At 39.3% G+C, this 19,089-nt stretch overlaps 1 protein-coding gene across 1 annotated transcript; it reads left to right on the top strand.

Moving 5' to 3' along the window:
- On the top strand, positions 1-4,037 carry hmgb1a (high mobility group box 1a). Its single transcript, XM_022197055.2, has 5 exons — positions 1-122; positions 2,377-2,537; positions 2,795-2,940; positions 3,083-3,257; positions 3,359-4,037. Exons 2-5 carry the CDS (start codon positions 2,391-2,393, stop codon positions 3,509-3,511), a joined length of 621 nt encoding a protein of 206 aa, XP_022052747.1. The 5' UTR covers positions 1-122; positions 2,377-2,390; the 3' UTR covers positions 3,512-4,037.
- The last annotated feature ends 15,052 nt before the right edge of the window (positions 4,038-19,089 follow it).

Raw genomic sequence — 19,089 nt, 5'->3', positions numbered from 1 at the left:
AATGGCGTGCGAGCCCCGCCGAGAGTAATGTTAGAGAGCTGAAGACTGAAGACACCGCGTATTGCCTGTGCTGCCTCATACACAGCCATTGCAGAGCATTGAGATCCAGCGATAGTCTCTAGGTAAGTATCGCACACACGAACATTTCAAGTGTCCGTTACAGCGAGAACGACGATAACATTCATAAATATCCTAGATACGCGTTCGCCATTGTCCAATGTTGAATCTTTTTTGCTTGCGAAATATTTTGTCGCCGTTGAGCGTTAAAAACAACAAAAATTCGCCGGCGCTAAGCAGGTAACGTTACATTACTCTGCCTGGGAGTGTGGACCAGACGCTCTGTAAAAAGGAAGAAATGAATATTAACCTTGACGAAATTCGACGAAAAACGTCGATTTTGCTAAATACGAATAATTTTGAATATTGCTGTCGTGTCGTTTTTACAAAATGGAGTCGAACCAAATGCTCGTTATCGCGCAAAAATTCAGGAATGTCTAGCGGACAACACCGTTAGCGACAATGGTAGAAGACTCACCGTTAGCTAGCCATTGGCATTGCAGTGTATTGCGAAGCTGAATGCCTGTCATGTGAAGGCTGGGGGAGCGTGCGGGTCCGGATACTTCCATCAAAATTAGTAAAAACACAAGAAAAAGAACCACCGCGTGAAAATATGCCCGCACATATGTTTGTTTGCCACAGTTGAGCCGACAAGACGGCGAAAAAATTACCTCACGATCTGCGCTTTACTGTAATGGCTGACTGTATTCGCATAGGAAACAAGGCAGCGAGGCAAATGGGAAGCCAGTGACAGAGGCGCAGTTCACTTCAACTTTTTCTAACCGTGTTTTCTCGCGAAACAAACTCGTAACTATGCGATGTAACGACGGCAAAAGAAAATTCAATCTTTCGCGATTCGAACGACGCCACCGGGGTATTTTTCCGACGCTCGGAAGACGTTTAAATCGGGTCTTGAAATGAAGTGGTCGCCGCGGTCGCTCTGCCCTCTATTGCATGCAGTGCAATGGCTGTGCGTTGACACAAAGAGAAGGAGCCATATTCTCCATGTTAGTGGATGAAGACGAGCGGCCATTAGGAGCTCATAGAAACCAAGGCAGTAGCACAGCCCGCTCATAGACACAGTACAGACCCAATGTATTACTATACAAGGCGGCTAGTGCAATAGGAATCAATCGGGGAAATATTTTGTCAAGATCGCCGGCTTTCTAGACATATTTGTCGTGTTGCAAAGCGAACTGGGAGGCGGGAGGAGACATTTGAGGGGGACTTTCTTTCATGAAGAAGGCATTCTCACAAAATGGAAGAAGAAATATTGCCGTCGTTGTTGACCTCCTTTTCCTCAACGAGAGCCTATGCGCCATTACTACTTTGCTCGACGCAGCTTACTTGGGAGTTACAGTAGCATTTAATAGGAAAATGTACAGCAAAAAAATAGCACTTTTAAACACATTTACGGACCGTGCTGAATTTTTCACAGAATAAGGGAAAATGAAGACTTATATCAGACGAGTGTTAAATCACGTCGAGTCGCAGTTTTGAGTGTTATATTTTCAATAAATACGTCTTTTTGTGTAATTTGTGTCTTTTTTGTGTCAAAGTTGTTTTTTGGGTGAAAACATGAACACGAATAAAATGGATTGTTTCCAGACGGCCTGTTGTTGTTGCAAATGAGGTTTGAGGACATGAACATATATATATATTTGCAAAACCATTTTTTTGTTTTTCAAGCCGTCCACTGTTCTAGTCCCACAGGGGGTCGAGGTTTATGTTGTGCAGCTGAACTTAGGAAACTTTTTCAGTTTCGTATCGCAGTGAAACGGACCTGAACGTTGTGTAGCTGCAAAGAAAACACATATTTGTGGATGTTGGGGGGATTTTTTTTCTCCACTCCGTCGCGTTGTGTTTATTCGCTTTTAAATAATGGGTGCTGACCGCGGACCAGCGAGTTTTATTTAAAGGCCACGGTACAGATTGCATCAATAAATAAAGTAATTTTCATCGGATCAGCTCCGTCCGTGCTGGGCGGTTTTTATTTTAGTGGGTTGTTAACTGGTCCTAACTTAGTACAGTTTGACAGCAGCGAGGGCGGGTGACTTAAATAGTGCTACTATGGGTCAATAGAGGGAAATAAAACACATCCTCATTGTCTGGCAGAGGAGTATGATAGGAGGGCGTGTAAGAACACAAGACATTAATATATATATACTACCCCCTTATATGGTTTAGGACGATTTAAATTTAGAATTACATATTTAGAACGTCACTTTTGGTATTTGATATTGCATGACATCATTCTAAAATTCAAATTATGTTTAAATACCCACAGTTAATCTACATTTAAACCCTTTATTTTTTTAGATACTGCCATCAGGATGGGGAAAGATTCAACCAAGCCGAAGGGGAAGATGTCCTCTTATGCGTATTTTGTCCAGACCTGCCGGGAGGAGCACAAGAAGAAACACCCTGATGCTTCTGTTAACTTTGCCGAGTTCTCCAAGAAGTGCTCTGAGCGATGGAAGGTAGTTCAAAACGATGGTTGTACAAACCTCGTTGTGCACATTCAAATAGATAATTGCAAGTTTTATTGGTGTACGTCAGGACAATTCAGCTACACAATGCTTGTTTTTTTTTTAATAACAATTAGACAGGTGCACTGTTCTGCAATAAGTAGGATGATGATGCTGAAAGAAATAATACTTATGTAGGGAGGCTGTTGCTGCAGATTGTACCATTTCACAAGTTACCTTTCTGTTTTTCTTTTTTTTTTTTCTTTAAGACAATGTCTGCCAAGGAGAAGGGCAAATTTGAGGACCTGGCCAGGCAGGACAAGGCACGCTATGAGCGGGAGATGATGAACTACATTCCAGTAAGGGGAGGCAAGAAGAAGAAGTACAAGGACCCTAATGCCCCCAAGAGACCTCCGTAAGTACTGCAAGGCAACGCTGTGATTTGTAGTCCCTCAAAGAGAAGAAGTCTCTCTGAACAAAACTAATCTGAATCATGTGCAGCTGAGTCATGTTGTATGACAAGCTAAATCTTTTTCTCGCTTTTTTTCCTCCTCCAGATCTGCCTTCTTCATCTTCTGCTCAGAGTTCCGCCCCAAGGTGAAAGGTGAGAGCCCTGGACTGTCAATCGGAGATGTCGCCAAGAGGCTTGGCGAGATGTGGAACAGCACTGCTGCAGAGGACAAGCAGCCCTATGAGAAGAGGGCATCTAAACTGAAGGAGAAGTACGAGAAGGTAAAGAGAAGATTTGGTGTATCAACTGGTAACAGATTACTTAGAAACAGCCGTTTGTGTCTTGGCATCAGCTCAAAATGTTTTCATTCACTTTTTTGCAGGATGTTGCAGCCTATCGTGCTAAGGGCAAAACAGGTGGCGCAGCACCTGCAAAAGCCCCTGCTAAGGCAGAGAAAAAGGATGACGACGACGACGATGATGATGAAGATGACGAGGAAGAGGAGGATGACGACGATGAGGATGATGATGAGTAGATGATGAGTGACATATATAGTGGTCATTTTCTTGTTTAAAAAGCATTTAACCCCTTGTACACACTTCACTTACTGAAAGAAAATACATTAGTATCCAAGGGGTAAAAAAACAACAAAAAAGGCTGTGTATATCAGTTGTTTTTATGCTGTACAGTTTTTTTCTCCTTTTTGTATAGTTAACACTACACAAGTATCGTGTCTGTATCTTTCTGCCAGTCTTATTTTTCCAGTGGTAGTTCCTAGACCACTATCCTGCCTGGTACAGTGTAAAGGGGTGGGCTTACAGTATTTACCTTAGCTAGAGGTGCACAGCACATAAAAATTTTCTGAGTTAGATCCGAGTGTTTCTCCTTTATTTTCCTTTACCTGTGTGTTTTTATTTTAAATGACATGTTATCAAAATTGACCTATCACAGTTTTACTGATCTTTATGTACCACTGTAATAGCAAAAATAAGAAAAAAAACCCGCCTTGTTTATTGTTGAAATTTAAATTGCTTCTGATGTCAATAAACAATTTTTTTTTATTAATTTGTTTTTGTGTCGTATGTCGGGGAAAAATCTTTAAAGGTGTAGCTTATTTTCCTGCAGGATTTATTCACACTAGAATAAATGGGTCCAAATTGTTTTTTTGTTTTTTTGCAAGAGAGATGGATTTGCTAAGTGAATGCACAATTCCTCTGAGTAAAAGCTGTAAAATGTGGTTGATCTGGAAAAGCAGTAGAAAGATAAGCAGGATAAACAGCAGCTCTATGAAAAGAAACCTGTCTGCTGCGTATCAGTTCTGCTAAAATCAGTGTGACCGTCAATTAAAATATAGATAATTAAATATTCAACAGTCTAGAGCTGCTTGGTGATACACTACTATATGACTGTTAGGCTCAGTAAATGTTTTCAACCTAAGACTCATTCATTTCTATGTTTCGGAGGTGAGACTTGTGTATTTATGTGCATTGCTTCTCCACTGGGTAAAGAGAAACTGAGTTGACATGATGATGCCCGGAGACAATTAAACAGAGCGGGAAAGCATCTAACGACTGTGGCCTTGATAATCTGTTCCTCAGAAGAATGACTCATCACCACAACTGTTTGTGCATCCTGGGCGTTTTAGCCCACTGTGGTTGTATGCAAACAAGCTGTGCAGTGTGAGGCTCTCTGCCATGGTGGAGCTATGCTGAAAGTTGTAGCATTATTGGCTGCTCTGCATGCCAACATGCATCACTGACTCTTCCTGTTTTATTTAGATACAGCTGCTTCATCTCTCACGTACTCTCTAGGTCCCATCCAGGGTAAAAAAAAAAAAAAAAAGACCATTTATATAAGAAGGATTATGTGCTTTGAAAACCCAGTGACATAAGAATATGGCTGATGTGTGTAAACCACTGTGGGCCAAACCTAAAAGCCACACATACAGCATACTTACATCCTAGTCTCAGCAGCACAGTTTCCCCCCATGGGAGAGGAGGAGGGGGTTACCAACTGCCAGCCTGAGCATACACAAGCATTCACAGAGCAGCACAGACACGACTCTGACCTGTGGTGTAAATTACAAAGATTTGTCTCCCACTGTGCTGCATATCTGCCCAGCCTGAGCACGAAGCTCAGCCTTGGTCTGGTGATTGAGCCTTGGTATCACCAGGCTGGAGGACAGGCAGACACAGGGCAGCAGCTGACCTCTGCACTGCTCTGATAAAGCCCAGACAGTCCCTGAAGGTGACACAGCCTCCTGCTGTCCCTGATCAGTCCTCATACCACTTCAATCCAGTGGATGAGAGCAGCACCATTGAAATTCCCTCAATCTTATAATCAGATGTGTTCTCCGTTTGTGTGGAAATAGAAAAGCTACATTCAGAGCTATCGTGAGGCGGGCATATACAATTACCAAATACTTGACAGCTGCAAGCTGCTGTCACTGCTGGTTATTATTTCCCCACAGTTTCTGTGCGCAGTGACAGCCTCCAGTTGCAGCAGTTAAAAATGGTGAATGTTTCCACTTCAGTGAACTGGCCAGCACACTGTCCTGTTCGTGTTGCAGTGGATCGTGGAGCTGAGTGGCAGGAAGAAGGAGGGAAACTATGCAGAAACAGTTGCGGTGCCTCGTGGCTGCGCTCAGCTGTTGATCAGTTCGCTGTGTGGGCCTGTGCAGGCCAGAAGTGCGCATACAGTATAGCAGGCTTAGCTACACAGCGCCACTGTCGGCTCTAAAGCCTGTTAATCCACCACCTGGTGTCCGCTGGGCACCATCAGCGGTCTACGAGCGACACCTAGTGGCCACAACTCGCACCTGCACCCAAACTGCTGGTAGAATCCACCATAGGTTAACATTAAATAAAATTTTATTTAACCCTCCTGTTGTCCTCATTTACGGGCACCAAAAAACCGTCATCCTTTCAAAGCATCAGTTTCCACTGCAGTAATCTCATGTTAGGGAAAGTGTGACAGTTTGACAACAATTTGTCTTTACACTTGCTGTTCGTTCCTCTTCTTTAAAATTGGAAGAAAACAGATGATGCAAGTCTAGAGTCACCACAGCTAAAAAAATTGGCAACTTTTCCCCAACATAATGTTTAAAATGAATACTACTACTTTGACTACGTTTATGCAATTTGACAACACCATATTTGCATCAGTACGACAACACAGTCGGCTGGATGTTTCCTGGTTCGACTGCAAAAAAGAGAGGATTGAAGTCTCCCATAAATTTCTATTCACATTTCTGATGCAGCCTTGCAGTAGCTGTACGGACAACGGAGGGTGAGGTCATGTCAGCATGTCCTACCACTCCTTCTGTTTTCATGAGTGTTTTAATTGTCTCAAGAGTTCTTCACCTTTATCCCAAGAGTCTCAGCAGAAGGCAGCTGGGTTTCTCTTTATACTTGAAGACATTTCTCCTCTTATCTAAGAGGCTTCTTCAGCTCCACCTGGATGAGAGGTGGAAGTTCACTCATCTTCTCCAGAAACTCTTAGTATTGCCATAACGTAGATGATTGAGAGTCTTTACAAATGATCGCTGACCTTCTTCATCAGGGGATTTCTTCTTCTGTGGTAAAAGCAAAAGTGTCTGTCAGATTGTGCATCTAGATTCTATCTGAACATTTTGGAGGAAATTTATCAAGCATGAGTGTGGGAGTCCTCTTCAAAGGAGATCTGAAGCATCTAACCCGGGATTTCTTTCATTCTGATGAATATGTATGCACCACTTTATGCTTTTTATGGCTTCGCTTTATGTGGAAATGTCTTTTTTTTCCAATTCAAGCAATGGAATATAATGCATTAAGGCTCTCAGGTACTCTTTATTGCTTTCAAATATTCATTTTCCTCTAGATCGACTTGTCTAATATAATATCCCTGGTGAGTCACCATCGTCACAGACAGGAGTTAATTTTGTGTCCTTTTTTGTGTCTTTGGTTTGGGAAAATGTCACCTTTTCAAATGTACAGGAGGCGTCTTTTTCACATCACTGATAAATGAAGATGAGCAGAAGATGACCAGCAGCATCTGATGTACTTTTACCACTAATATTAGAACCATAGCACATCCCGTTCTCTTTTCTTTACGGTCACATTTTCCTAGCATCATGAATTAATGCTGCCTATAAATCGGGATTAAAACATTACTATCTAAATTTAAATTGATGCCAAAAAAATGAAAAATGTGTTTCTTGTACATAGCATTTCTGCAACACTGTTTTATGAATAAAAGAAACACTACCATCATTAATAGGAAGCACTGGTAGCCTTTTCCTGCCACACATATAATGCATTATAGTTTTATTTATCTATATATTAACAGTTAATAGTTGTGTAGGCTGCTTGTGACTCCTTCTGTCTTAACAAGATGTTTTTTATTCTATAAAATCTTCACAACATTGGACTCATTCACACAGCCATGACTTATCTGCCCCATTCTTTGGGAAGTTTAATGGATAAATAATTGAAAAGATGAATATAGTTGAAGTGTGTTTATGTTTTCTACTTGTGTACACATTTGTTTGTGTGAAAGGCTCCTTGACATTTTCATGAACTTTCATATTCTACCAGCTCTTGTCTATTTACTGTAATGCACTAGCATTCAGTTTAAATATACCATTTGAAAAGAGGTCATTTGATAGAAATCACATATAAAACCACTTCCTTTATTGCTTGCCTTTAGTCTTTTTGGTTCTTCATCTGTTTAATCTGTCATTTACACTGACTTTGAATACAGAAAAGAAAGACATTCAATATGCTGCTTTTCTATGTATCTTTCCAGTATTTTTCAAATATATCATAATCATTCTTCTACTGAGTTGATTTATTCTCATGCTGTTTTTCCTCTTCTGTGAATATTTGAGCTGGTTAGATCTGCTCATCATCTCGCCTTTTTGATTTTCTCCTCTTTTCTAAATAACAAACGCATCCAAGAGGAAAGGAAAATTCTAACTAAGACCTACTGAGCTCAGTGTAACATCAATATGAGAGCTGAACAATTTTCTCATTCCTCTCAATTTCAGCTCCTGAAAAATAGCTTTCCTCTCCTCTAAGCCAATCTCAATTTAAGATCTTAACATGTGCTTTTTTGTGTGTCACTGCGCTGATCTTTATTTGCCTGAAATAATCTGCTCTTGGGCTGACAGAAAGATTCAAAAGAAAATCGGACTGGCTTAAAAATGAGTCTGCACACTGTCAGAAACATCTCAGCGAGCAAATTCTAGTCTAAACTCTGCATATTATAATAATTATGTGTTATCAAACCCGTCTCACCTCTAACATCCTCATGCATACATGCCACTTTCTTTTGAATCTGTCAGGAATACATTTCAAATAGCTTCTCAACAAGAGCAGTTGTCCTGCAAAGCCTACAGGTGGCGCTAGAGGGGAGGTCATGGGGTCACAGGAATTAGTAAAGTGTCATTCCAGCATGAATGTAGTCCTAAACTTTCATGGAAATATAATAGATATGACCTGGCAACTAGCGGACCTTTCACAATAAGACGTCCACAAAGGGAAAAAATAAAAACTGTTATCATTTCTATTCACTCTCAACATTGTCGAGTTATAAACACAAGCGTCAATTTGATTACAATCGCCAGATTTTTAAAAAAAAAAGCTCTATGGTGTATTTAATAACTGGTCTGCACTCTCATACCTGTGGGTTTGTCTTAGGCACTTTAAAGGAAATAAATTTCAGGTAAATTTCCGCTGTATTGCAGAGAATTTTTTTTTTTTTTTTTGTCGTTGTTGTCTTATTTTATCATCTGTGCATACAATTCTTGCTCAAATCCACAAAAGAAAAGCTGAAAACAGTTTTAAATTGTTCTACTGATCCCAAAGTTTCCAAAGTTGCCAAGGATGCAGTCTGACTAAATCAGTTCAAAATGATGCACAACATGTGATGACAGTAAACACAGTCTTCTGTGTGTAAAAACGGTGGATTCATTCCTAACAGAGAAAATTGGACTCAAGTGCAAAAATGCAAATCAGTGATCAAAAGAGGAAAAAAATGGATCTGCATAAAAGCTTGTGTTTGTCTCCCTTTAAACATAACTTAGATTTAACAAAGAGCTGAATAAAGGTGATTCTGTCAGCTAATGAGGAATAAAATGTAAATGAAAGTACAAAACTTAAGCTAAGGAGTTAAAAATCAGCAACGGATGCAATACTATGTCAGGTGTTGGTGATAATAAAGCAAGTGTCTCTGTTTTGAAGATGTTACTCATGCTCAACCCATTCTTTTTTAAGTTCATCAGATGCACATTAAGGAGCCCTGAAGTCTGAGCAGAGACTGGGTATAATGATCAGTCAGCCCCTGCTGTAGATCCAGACTTGGTAATCATTGTTTTTCTTCATGTAGATCTGCTTTTAACAGGCACTTTGAGCCAAGAACCTGCAGACAGCATGAGCGGCACATCATAACCGAGCATCTATCAAGTTTGTGGTCGCTCAAGTGTGCATATCAAGGCTCCACAGAACGACTGACTGATTTTTTTCTGCTTCTGTATAGGAAAAGAGATATCCCATAGGACTGAGAGAGAGTGAAAAAAAATTCTTGTTTTCTCTTTTACAGTAGGTCTGTCTTGTAGCAATCTGTGCCTAAAATTACAATATATGTGCATGCATGCAGAAACAATGTGATAAAAAACACATTTTACCTTTTAGAGTAGATTTTTAGTTTTTGAAATGTGTTTAAAAATTTACATTTTGTACTGAGAAAAGGTCTACATGCTGTCAAACTGCTAGAGGAGCCTTTCAGATGATTTATTTTACATTAGAAAGGGGACAAAATGTGAAATATGCAGAGTAGCCATTAAAGAATTAAAGCCTCTAACAGATGAAGTGAGTGACAGTGATCATCTGTCATCATTACAGTGCCACGTCCTGATGAGCGACACCGTGTCCTGGCATTCATGTGGATGTTACTTTGACAGGTACCATCTATCTTTACTTCTCGTGGCTCTCAGACAGCAGAGGCCTCCCTCCTCCAGTCAGACTATGCTTCCATCGCACCAAAAAACTGCTCAGGAACAGCTTTAGAAATATTGACATGGTCTGACAAGGCCTCTCAACTCTCCAGATCCCATCCGATCAAGCATTCATAGAGCAAGTCCGATCCACAGAGGCCTCACACTGCAGCCCACAGCACCCAGAGGATCTGCTGCTCATGTCTTGATGCCAGCAGACACCACAGGAAACTATCGAATTCATGGCTGATGGTTTTAATGGGGTAACGAGGACCTACATAATGACAGCGTGCTTCTAATGTATGCTTTAGTACTTATATTTTCTCATGTACTATGCCAAAATACAGATTTAGTTTGATATTTAGTGATGTTACATCCCAGCTCTGCGCAGGCAAAGGGAACATCATAAAAAAAGCAGATGTTCTTGGTTTGGTAAAGTTATTGCTTTGTGAGATAATTTACTAAAAAAGAGGTGATGATAAGGGCTGCATAGCGGTTTGGTGGTTAGCACCTTCGCCTTGCAGCTAGAAGATCCCCAGATCTTTATGTATGGAGTTTGCATGTTCTCCCTGTGCATCCTTGGGTTTTCTCCAGGTTCTCCAGCTTCCCACCACAGTCCAAAAAACATGCTGAGGTTAATTGGGAACTCTGAATAGTCCGTAGGTGTGAATGCAAGTGTGATGGTTTGTCTCTATACGTAGCCCTGTGATAGACTGATGGCCTGTATGGAGTATCCCCTGCCTTCACCCTGAGTCAGCTGGGATAGAATCCAGCCCCCTCGCAAAACTAAAGAGGATTAAGTGGTGTATAGACAATGGATGGATGGAAGAGGTGATAAAAAAAGGGCTGGTGGGTGGTGTTAAATCAAAGATCCAATTAAAACCAAACAAGGGCTGAAAAAGCTGTAAAACTGACCATATCAAAATACAAAAATAAACAACTCAACTCCTAAGCCAAGCTTGAGGACAAGGTAGCAACACCCATGTGACTAACTAGCTTCAGAACAAGTGACCCTTTGTTATGGCTACGGAAACACAAGACAACAAGTAGCTACTAACCCAGACACAGGTGAGTTAGCAACAGGTACATATTTACATTACGCACAAACAAGAAGCACATGGGTTAGCTGCTCATGCTAAATCACAATCACCAGTATTGACAGGTTAGCTCAAGCTTTATAATCTAGTGTTTGAATTGCTGCAGTCTGATTGGAGGGGAGAACTGGGTGGCGGCCCAATCAGCCAAGAAGGCAGGCGGTTAGAACTCCAATTATCATTAGGACAGACAGGTGGGGTCTGAAGCCGCTCTTCATCCAGGCGTCATCAACATCTACACAAACCTTCTCCCTACACAGAGGCTACGAGTCTCCGTCACACTAAAAGATATCACCTAAAAGATGGCCACCACAAGTCAAACGCTGTAAGTTTAAAGAAAAAAACACACTAAACATTAAGAGTTGCATTGTGCAGGATGTAGCACTAGCTGCACTACACAAGTTTATACTAACACCTTAGCATGCAGCATATAGAGAGGTGGAGCTGCTGGAGTTTATGTGTGTGTGTGTGTGTGTGTGTGAGGTTTGATTCATTCAGACCTGAAACATGAAGGTCAATACACTCTAGTTAGAAAGAGCCATATTGTGATGTTTATTCTGAGCTGGCCAGGATGCACCATTCTGCAATGAGTTTGATTATTGATGAGGATATGAATGTTGTTTATTTTTTTCCATTACCTGCTGGTATGAACTTTGGAGTTGGCTGGTTAATTAAACTATGGTAGTAAATCAAATTATCCAGGTTGGTGGTTTGATCCTCAGTTTTTCCACATTATAAAGACTCCTTGTGAGACACTCAACCTGAAGTTGCTTCCAGTGGCCAGTGGTCAACTTACATGGTAGCCCTGCTGTCATTGGTGTGGGAATGGGTGAAGGGCATCACCATTCACTGTGGGTTTCTTCCGCAGTTCTGTCTGTGTTGCCTGGAAATTAACATAATCATAAAGGGAGAATGAAGTCAGGTTTGCATGATCATGTCAGGCACAGAAGAAGTAGGTAAGAATAGGACAAGGATTTCTGTTGACATTTTGATGCATGTATGCTTATATGTTCCCATATTTTCAGGTGTATGTCAGAGGAAACCAGCTAATACCTTTCTCATGTATTCACATTTTGGGGTAAATTACCTGGGCAGGTGGTAGGATTTCTGACGGTGAGACTGAAGACTGAGCAGAGAGTAAAAGATGATTTGGCAGCTTTTTGCGAACCTGCAGCTAAAGTTGATGTTTTTTCACTTTTGTTCAGTTAAATGCTTTACATTGGCTTCATTTTTTTTCCTTTTGAGTCATTAGGAGTTGATTAATAACTTTCTTCATCCCCGCTCCACTTCTTTGACATCTGTTTCTTTATTTATTTTCTGCTGCTAAACAACCAATTTGCAGCTGTAAGGCGTCACGGCACAGCACAGCACACGACGACACAAGAAACGTCACAGGAACTTTCTCTTGTTATGAACTTGTACCTCCACTGGGTGATGCTATTGCAAAGGATGATGCTCTTTACTTTCCATATTTACAGCCCTCCTGTTACTCTCTATTCATTGAAGCCTTGGGGTCATGATACACGTGCAGATGTTTCAAATGTTAGTGTTTGTGTAAGTTACAGTGCTGCTAGTATCACATATAAACCCTCAAATCCTTTAAATTTAATGACAGAAAACCAAAACTGTCATCAAGCTCTCCCAAATTATTACTGTCTACCCTCATTTATATAGAATGGCCTGAAATACATGGTAAAAAAATTTTGTTGGCTCAACTTGACTCTTGTTGTGTCGACTAAGTTCACTTAAGGTGAAGTGTCAAATTTATTGCACTTAAATTAATTTGTTATAACTTGCTTAGTCAAGTTAATTAGATTAACGATGATTAGCTAAGAGAACTGAAAGGATGTTGGTTGAGCTTATTTGATCAAGTTTTACCAATTTTGATCAAGTTGGCTCAGTATAAAACACTTTAAAAAAAAATTATATTACCAAATTTACTGAAGAACACATGAAATCCATATTTCAAGTAGGAATTTTATTACAGCAACACTTTGTTCCAAATATTTGATGCTTGACAGTAGTTTTAGTTTCCTAAATTTGATCATGCTTGATGTCTTCAAATACATATTTTAGTGTTTCCATAAAAAAGTGAAAAGATCAGCCATTCATTTGCAGCATAGAATGTTTCATTTTGTTTATTTTGATCATTCAGAACAGCAGGGTTGACTCTGCCTGTGTGTGTTTCCACAGGAATAAAGAGAATAATGTGAATGAGTGAAGATATTTCTAAAGTGGGAGACGAGTCTGCTGGCACTGACTCAGCTCTCACTGTGAATTAAACGACTTGTTTATGGGCACACACGCTTGTCTGTGGTTGTGAAAGACAGCGGTAGAACGTGTGTTTGCATGTTGTTGAGGTTTCAGAAAGTATTGCAAACGGCTGAGTAGGCGGTGACACAAATGCTGCGTTCTTGTGAAACTGCATGTGTCATCCTGTGCTCCTGGTGGAATTGCAGGAATCATCTCGCTTGTCTCGAGCTTTTTCAATACAAGTGTTTTGGCAGTAAATGTACATGTGCAATATGATTGTGTTTTTATATACACAAACTGTATGTTTACTCGCCAATGAAAAGAAGAAAGAAGTATGAAGAAACAGAATCTTGACCGAAGATGAAATGAAACCAGACAGAATATGGAAACAAATGAAAAGCAAGACCCAAATAAAAACCGGTCTTCCCAAAAATATTCCTTCCCTCCCTTGGTGTTTCGATGATGTTTGAGGTTTTGACTGCAGGATGTGATTTGAATCCACTAACAGACAAGTGACAAATTAAAGGAAAAACCAACAAAAAGTGTCTTAATGAGATGCTTCAACTTCAATTTACATTCACATTAATTCTCCAAGTCTCTGGAACTCTAGTGGGGGGATAAATCAGCATTCTTCCCAAAAGATATTCCCTCATTTGGTGTTTTGGTGATGGTGGCAAAGAACGCATTCTGGAACTTTAGTTCCCATAGGTGTTCAAATGGCTCAGCGGACTGTGAAGGCCATCGTATGTGATTCACTTACTTTTCATCAAACCGTTCAGTGACCTCTTGTGCCCGGTGGATGTTATCATTGTCATCCTGAATGAGGCCACTCAGGTGATCAATCAAAACAGCCCTGTATTTATTTGTGGCAAAGCATTTTTCCTTTAATTTGTCACTTGTATCATTTTTGTTGTTGATCTTCTAATCAAAACAAGTGACTCTAGACGAAATGTTGGATAGAGCGGAGTTATCCAGAGCCATCAGTAAAGGTAACACTTCAGAGTAACAGATTTTTTTTGTGAATGTTCTTAAAGAATATATCAGAACTTTTACTGATATATATGTAATCACTTCAGATATTTTTAGGATTTTTTTTGGAAGATTTTTACTATTCTTCTGAAAATACTTACAAGAATTTTCTTGCCAAATTTGGAGGATTTTAATTTTTTTTTAATAAAAATTTTAAGGAAAACTTTTAAGGAATTATTGGAATTTTCTTACTGAAAGTTTTGCAATTTTATGAAAAATTGGGGAATTTTTTCTTTAAATTTTTGGATTTTTTTCAGACAAGGAAACAATATTTTTTGGTGACCGTAAATGAAGGCAACAGGAGGGAGAATAAGTAACTTAAATGCATCGTCGTTCTTGTCTAATATTAACGGCTGTTTGATGGATTTACTATGCTGTACTGAAAGGCTCAATAGGTAGACTGTCTACTTTATCTGCTTAGAAAAAACAAATTAAGCAAAATATATAAATAAATTTACTACATATTACATGGTGTATTATTGTGTAACAGTTTTAAAGTTTTGTTTCATTTTGTTCCTGAAATCCACCTTTCTGCTGAAGTCAGGATAATCCTGATGGTTTTTTTTTTTTTTTTTTTGGATCACAGGTATCTCAGTCCTACCAAAAAGATTTAATGAGCACATAATGGAGGTTTCATCCAGATCAATATCAAGACTGGATTATTTTATCTAATCCAGTTCCTGAATTAATTTTTGACTCAGTTTGATATCAGAACTGTGATCAGATTACTTCTGACCCTCTGAGCCCAGATTTTGTGTGTTCCCTTTTCTTTACTACCTCTACAAACTGCAAGTGAATCAAATCTGCCTGTTTTTCTGTCTCATGCTTTTAAGTTCTTTGTGAAATGTAACAATAGATTTTCAGTTATGTTCTAAAAATAACACAGACAACAAAGCTCCGCTGTGATGGTTTATTACTTGTGATGATGATAAACCCTGTGAACAGACAGAATGGGGGTGCAGCGGTGAGCGTGAACAAACAGGAAAAGAAAATCTAGCAGAGCAATGAAGAGAAATCAGAAATATGTTCCTAAAGCTCTCTTAAGCTTTCGATCTGAAATCAATACCTTCCTGACTCCTCCATCAGTTGATGTTCTGTTGAGTGGATAAGTGTGTGCTGCTTCACTGTTCAGACAAATTAAGCCTGAGATGAATCCAAAATGTCAAAGGAGTCGTTGAGTATTGTCTTAATGTAATTCTGAGAGAAGAAAATTAAATTAAAAGAAAGTAGAAAAAGAGCTGCAGAGGAGGGACTGTGTGTCTGTTTTACTGCTTCTGGTAATCAGTCCTTGACATTAGCACATTGTAGGTTTGATTTACTCTGATCAGACCATCAGCACAGAGATAATATAAAGATATTTCCCCATTGGGAGTTGCAAATGAGGCATTTCTGCAGTCAAGCACTTCATACAGGCTAATTAGACAACTGACACGTCTCTGTGGTTTTCTATATTTAAAAGACAGAACAACAAGCCATTACAGGAAGCAATGCTGAGCTTTTAATCTTCAGGTGACCTTATCACTTCGATCAAAGTCTGCTAGGAGTGTTTGCACATAAACAGCAAAGCACATTTTAGTGTCTCTCTTTAATAAAGAAATATTTATCTTAGACATTTCCATTTACTACACAGTATACAGGATCACATAGTAGTAACAAGATCCTACAAGATGTTTGTATTTGCGAACAAACAGTATCACAAATGAAAAATTGTTTATATTTTGTGGCATTAAAAGGATCAATAAATAACTGAGTGACTTTTGAAATCAACGGGATACATCTTGCATACATTTTCATTAAATATAAGAAAACTAATGTTTTTTTATGTTCATTATGATCATGTCTTTACAAATTCCATATTTTTTTTATCGTGGAAACAATCATTTATTCAGAAAAAGACTGGAAACCACTAAAATGTCAGCTAAATAACCGTCCAAATTTAATAACAACCACTTCCTATTTAGCTAAACAATAATAAAATGAGCTTATTCAAAAATTGTTTTGATTGTGTTCTTTTTATTAAGTTGAGATAATTATGACAGATATTTCTTTTTTGGCAATATAGTAAATTTTATATGGAAAAAAACAAATTCTATCTGTGTCTGAGAAATCACTTTCAACTAAGTTATCCATTACAAAAGCACCTCTCTAGGAAGTGTGTTAATTCCAGATCACATGACCTGCTCCACATGATGTCATTTCCTCCTGAAGAAAAGACTGGAAGACTCCAAGGCTTTCTGAGTTATTTAATAAAAAGCAGTGTGTGAGTCAAGTGTGGATTTGTTGCATGTCAACAGGTTTACTACAATGTCTTTACAAATAACTTTCAATTTCAATTTCACTCAATTGTATATATAATATTTAGAAGAATCTTTCTGCAAAAATGTCATGTGGTGTTTGGCTATAGGCGGCCATGTTGATTTTAGACCTGAAAACAGCAAAAATGTCCACTATGATACCTGTCAATTACTTTACAAAAAGTTCAGCAATTATATATTGACCCAGTAAAAATCCTTGAAATGAACACATTAAAACTTGTTGAAATTTAACTCTACAGTTCTATCTAACTTTTAAGCCTCTTTTGGTTCATGTCTTGTTTTGTGGCCCACACATTCAGGTTTGATCAGGACCCTGAAACTCAAGCAGTGAGAAAAAAACTCGTTTTGTCATTAATCGTGGGCTTTTCCTGTTCGAACACGTCAAAATGCATCCTGTTGCTCATGTTTGCCTGAAGAACTTTTGAGTGTGGTGGCTGCAAATCCATTGTGAGGTTTTTCTGTCCCCTGGTGGCTAAAAATCAGAGAATGCAGCTTTAAGGAAACATCGTGTCTACACTAGATTCCTAGCGTGAGCAGCGTGTTAGCAGAGCAGCAGCAGAAGCTTTGTTCCTGCTTCTTGTTTGTCTATGCAGATTGCACTCAGATAAAATATTGAAAGTAGGTCACCTGTGTTTTGGCAGAAAGAATTGCTGCGGTTATGTGTTGTCTGTAAGACAGAGGAAGAAGGCCCCAAAGCTTAAATATACACTTGAGGTTGTGTTTACAAGGCGATATTTTGAGTGAATGCATTTGTTCAGTCAGATGTACTCGAGATGCACAACTGAAGACTGCATCTAAAACACTTTTTGACCTGTCAGGGGAAAAAAATGCAGCACCTTCATTTATTCAGTGACACCTCTGTACATATGTAGGAGGGGAGCAGACACAGAAGGCATAAAAACCACAGAAGTTGAACTTGGAGGAACTTTTGCCACAATCACTGGGAAATATACTGCATTTGTCACTCAAAAATGTGCAAGCACACATCCCAGGCAGTTTATTTTGCACGGTGAGCAGGATGTTTAGACTGCAAAGCTTGCAATATTCAAAACGAAAGCCAAAGTTATTGCCACAATAACATTGCAGAGCTGTACATTCCTGTCTTGTGGTATTATAAACCACTGTGCAGTGTTTTGGTGTCTGAAAACCCTTCAAATTTATGGATCTTCGACTCAAACCAGCTAATCTGGACTGTATTCTATAGGTTCAAGAGTGACTGAATCTGCCCATTCACTTCATGGATTGTATAAGAACAATCAATGATGCCACCCATAGTTTCCTGAAAAGCAGATCTGAGGTGGCTGAAGCAATAACTTCTGACTAATCCAAAAATCAGCGAAGAGTCACGCCTTGACTAAAACAGAACTTTAAATCTCAATTGAATTTAAATAGGTGAGTCGTATAAAAATTCATCATCCTTGCAGTTGCATTGAATGTTGAAATAAGCTAAAGAGATCAAAACTGCTTGTTGTACATGGCTGGAAACATGTTTATTTCTGCAGCAAAGTTATGGGGTCTATGAGGATGGACTCACTTTTGGAGGCAACCTCAAGTGGCCACATGAAGAACTGCAGTTTTTGGCACTTATGCTTCAATTGCCTGCAGGATTTTTCTCATTAAAAAAGATAACAGCAAGTGTAAAGCTAGAAGAAAACAAGTATTATCTTTCCAGACCTTAGTTGGTGGCCTGAATGTCTGTTAACTCATCATTAGTCTGCAAAACAGGCGGTCCTCTCTGGCTAAAACAAGCCAAGTGAGTGGGGAGGAAGCCTGAGGATTTGGGTGCTCTCACAAAATCAAAGAGCGTACTTTGGGACTGTTATTCTGAGTAAATACGTGCCAGTGGGTCACATTATCAGACTCTCTTAAATGAATGTCTTTTGTGTCAGATTAGGACACAGATTTGGCACATTCATTAATGGAAAGGCTGTCAGCTAAAATCGCTATTGTGATTAAAATTTGATTGGATATTAGTAAAAAGCCAGCATTTTCACAGTACTCTTAGATTGCAGACACACCTGGAATGTAGTTCCACTATAGGGGCGGGTAATGAAATCCTATTTCTAGTACAATGCATTTTAAGTCAAAGCGGTGCTGGCTGAGCTCCCTCCTTTGTTTGCAATCTGTCGGCTGAAGAGAGGCGTTGACGTGAACGCACAATGTCCAGGTTGTTCCTTCGACTGATTTACTTCCTGATCTTTGTTTTTATCATGAGGAAACATGATCTCATTGAGCCAACTTAAAATATAATAAGAAAAACCTAAATCGCTCACCTAATTTTGGGAGGGTGGCGTCTAATCAAATTAGTGTGTGAGTGTGTGTGCCAGTGCTCACACACACACATCCTCGTTTGATTTTATGCCATTGAATTGCAGCTGATGGAAACCAAAGCAGGAAGTAAGGCGCCGACAGCAGAGAGAACAAACTCAGCCCCACCCCACAGAGAACT

The sequence above is a fragment of the Acanthochromis polyacanthus genome, chromosome 17, assembly GCF_021347895.1.
Source record: "Acanthochromis polyacanthus isolate Apoly-LR-REF ecotype Palm Island chromosome 17, KAUST_Apoly_ChrSc, whole genome shotgun sequence".
Taxonomy (NCBI): domain Eukaryota; kingdom Metazoa; phylum Chordata; class Actinopteri; family Pomacentridae; genus Acanthochromis; species Acanthochromis polyacanthus.
Note: the sequence above shows the minus strand (reverse complement) of the source record. Positions and strands in the feature narration are given on the sequence as shown.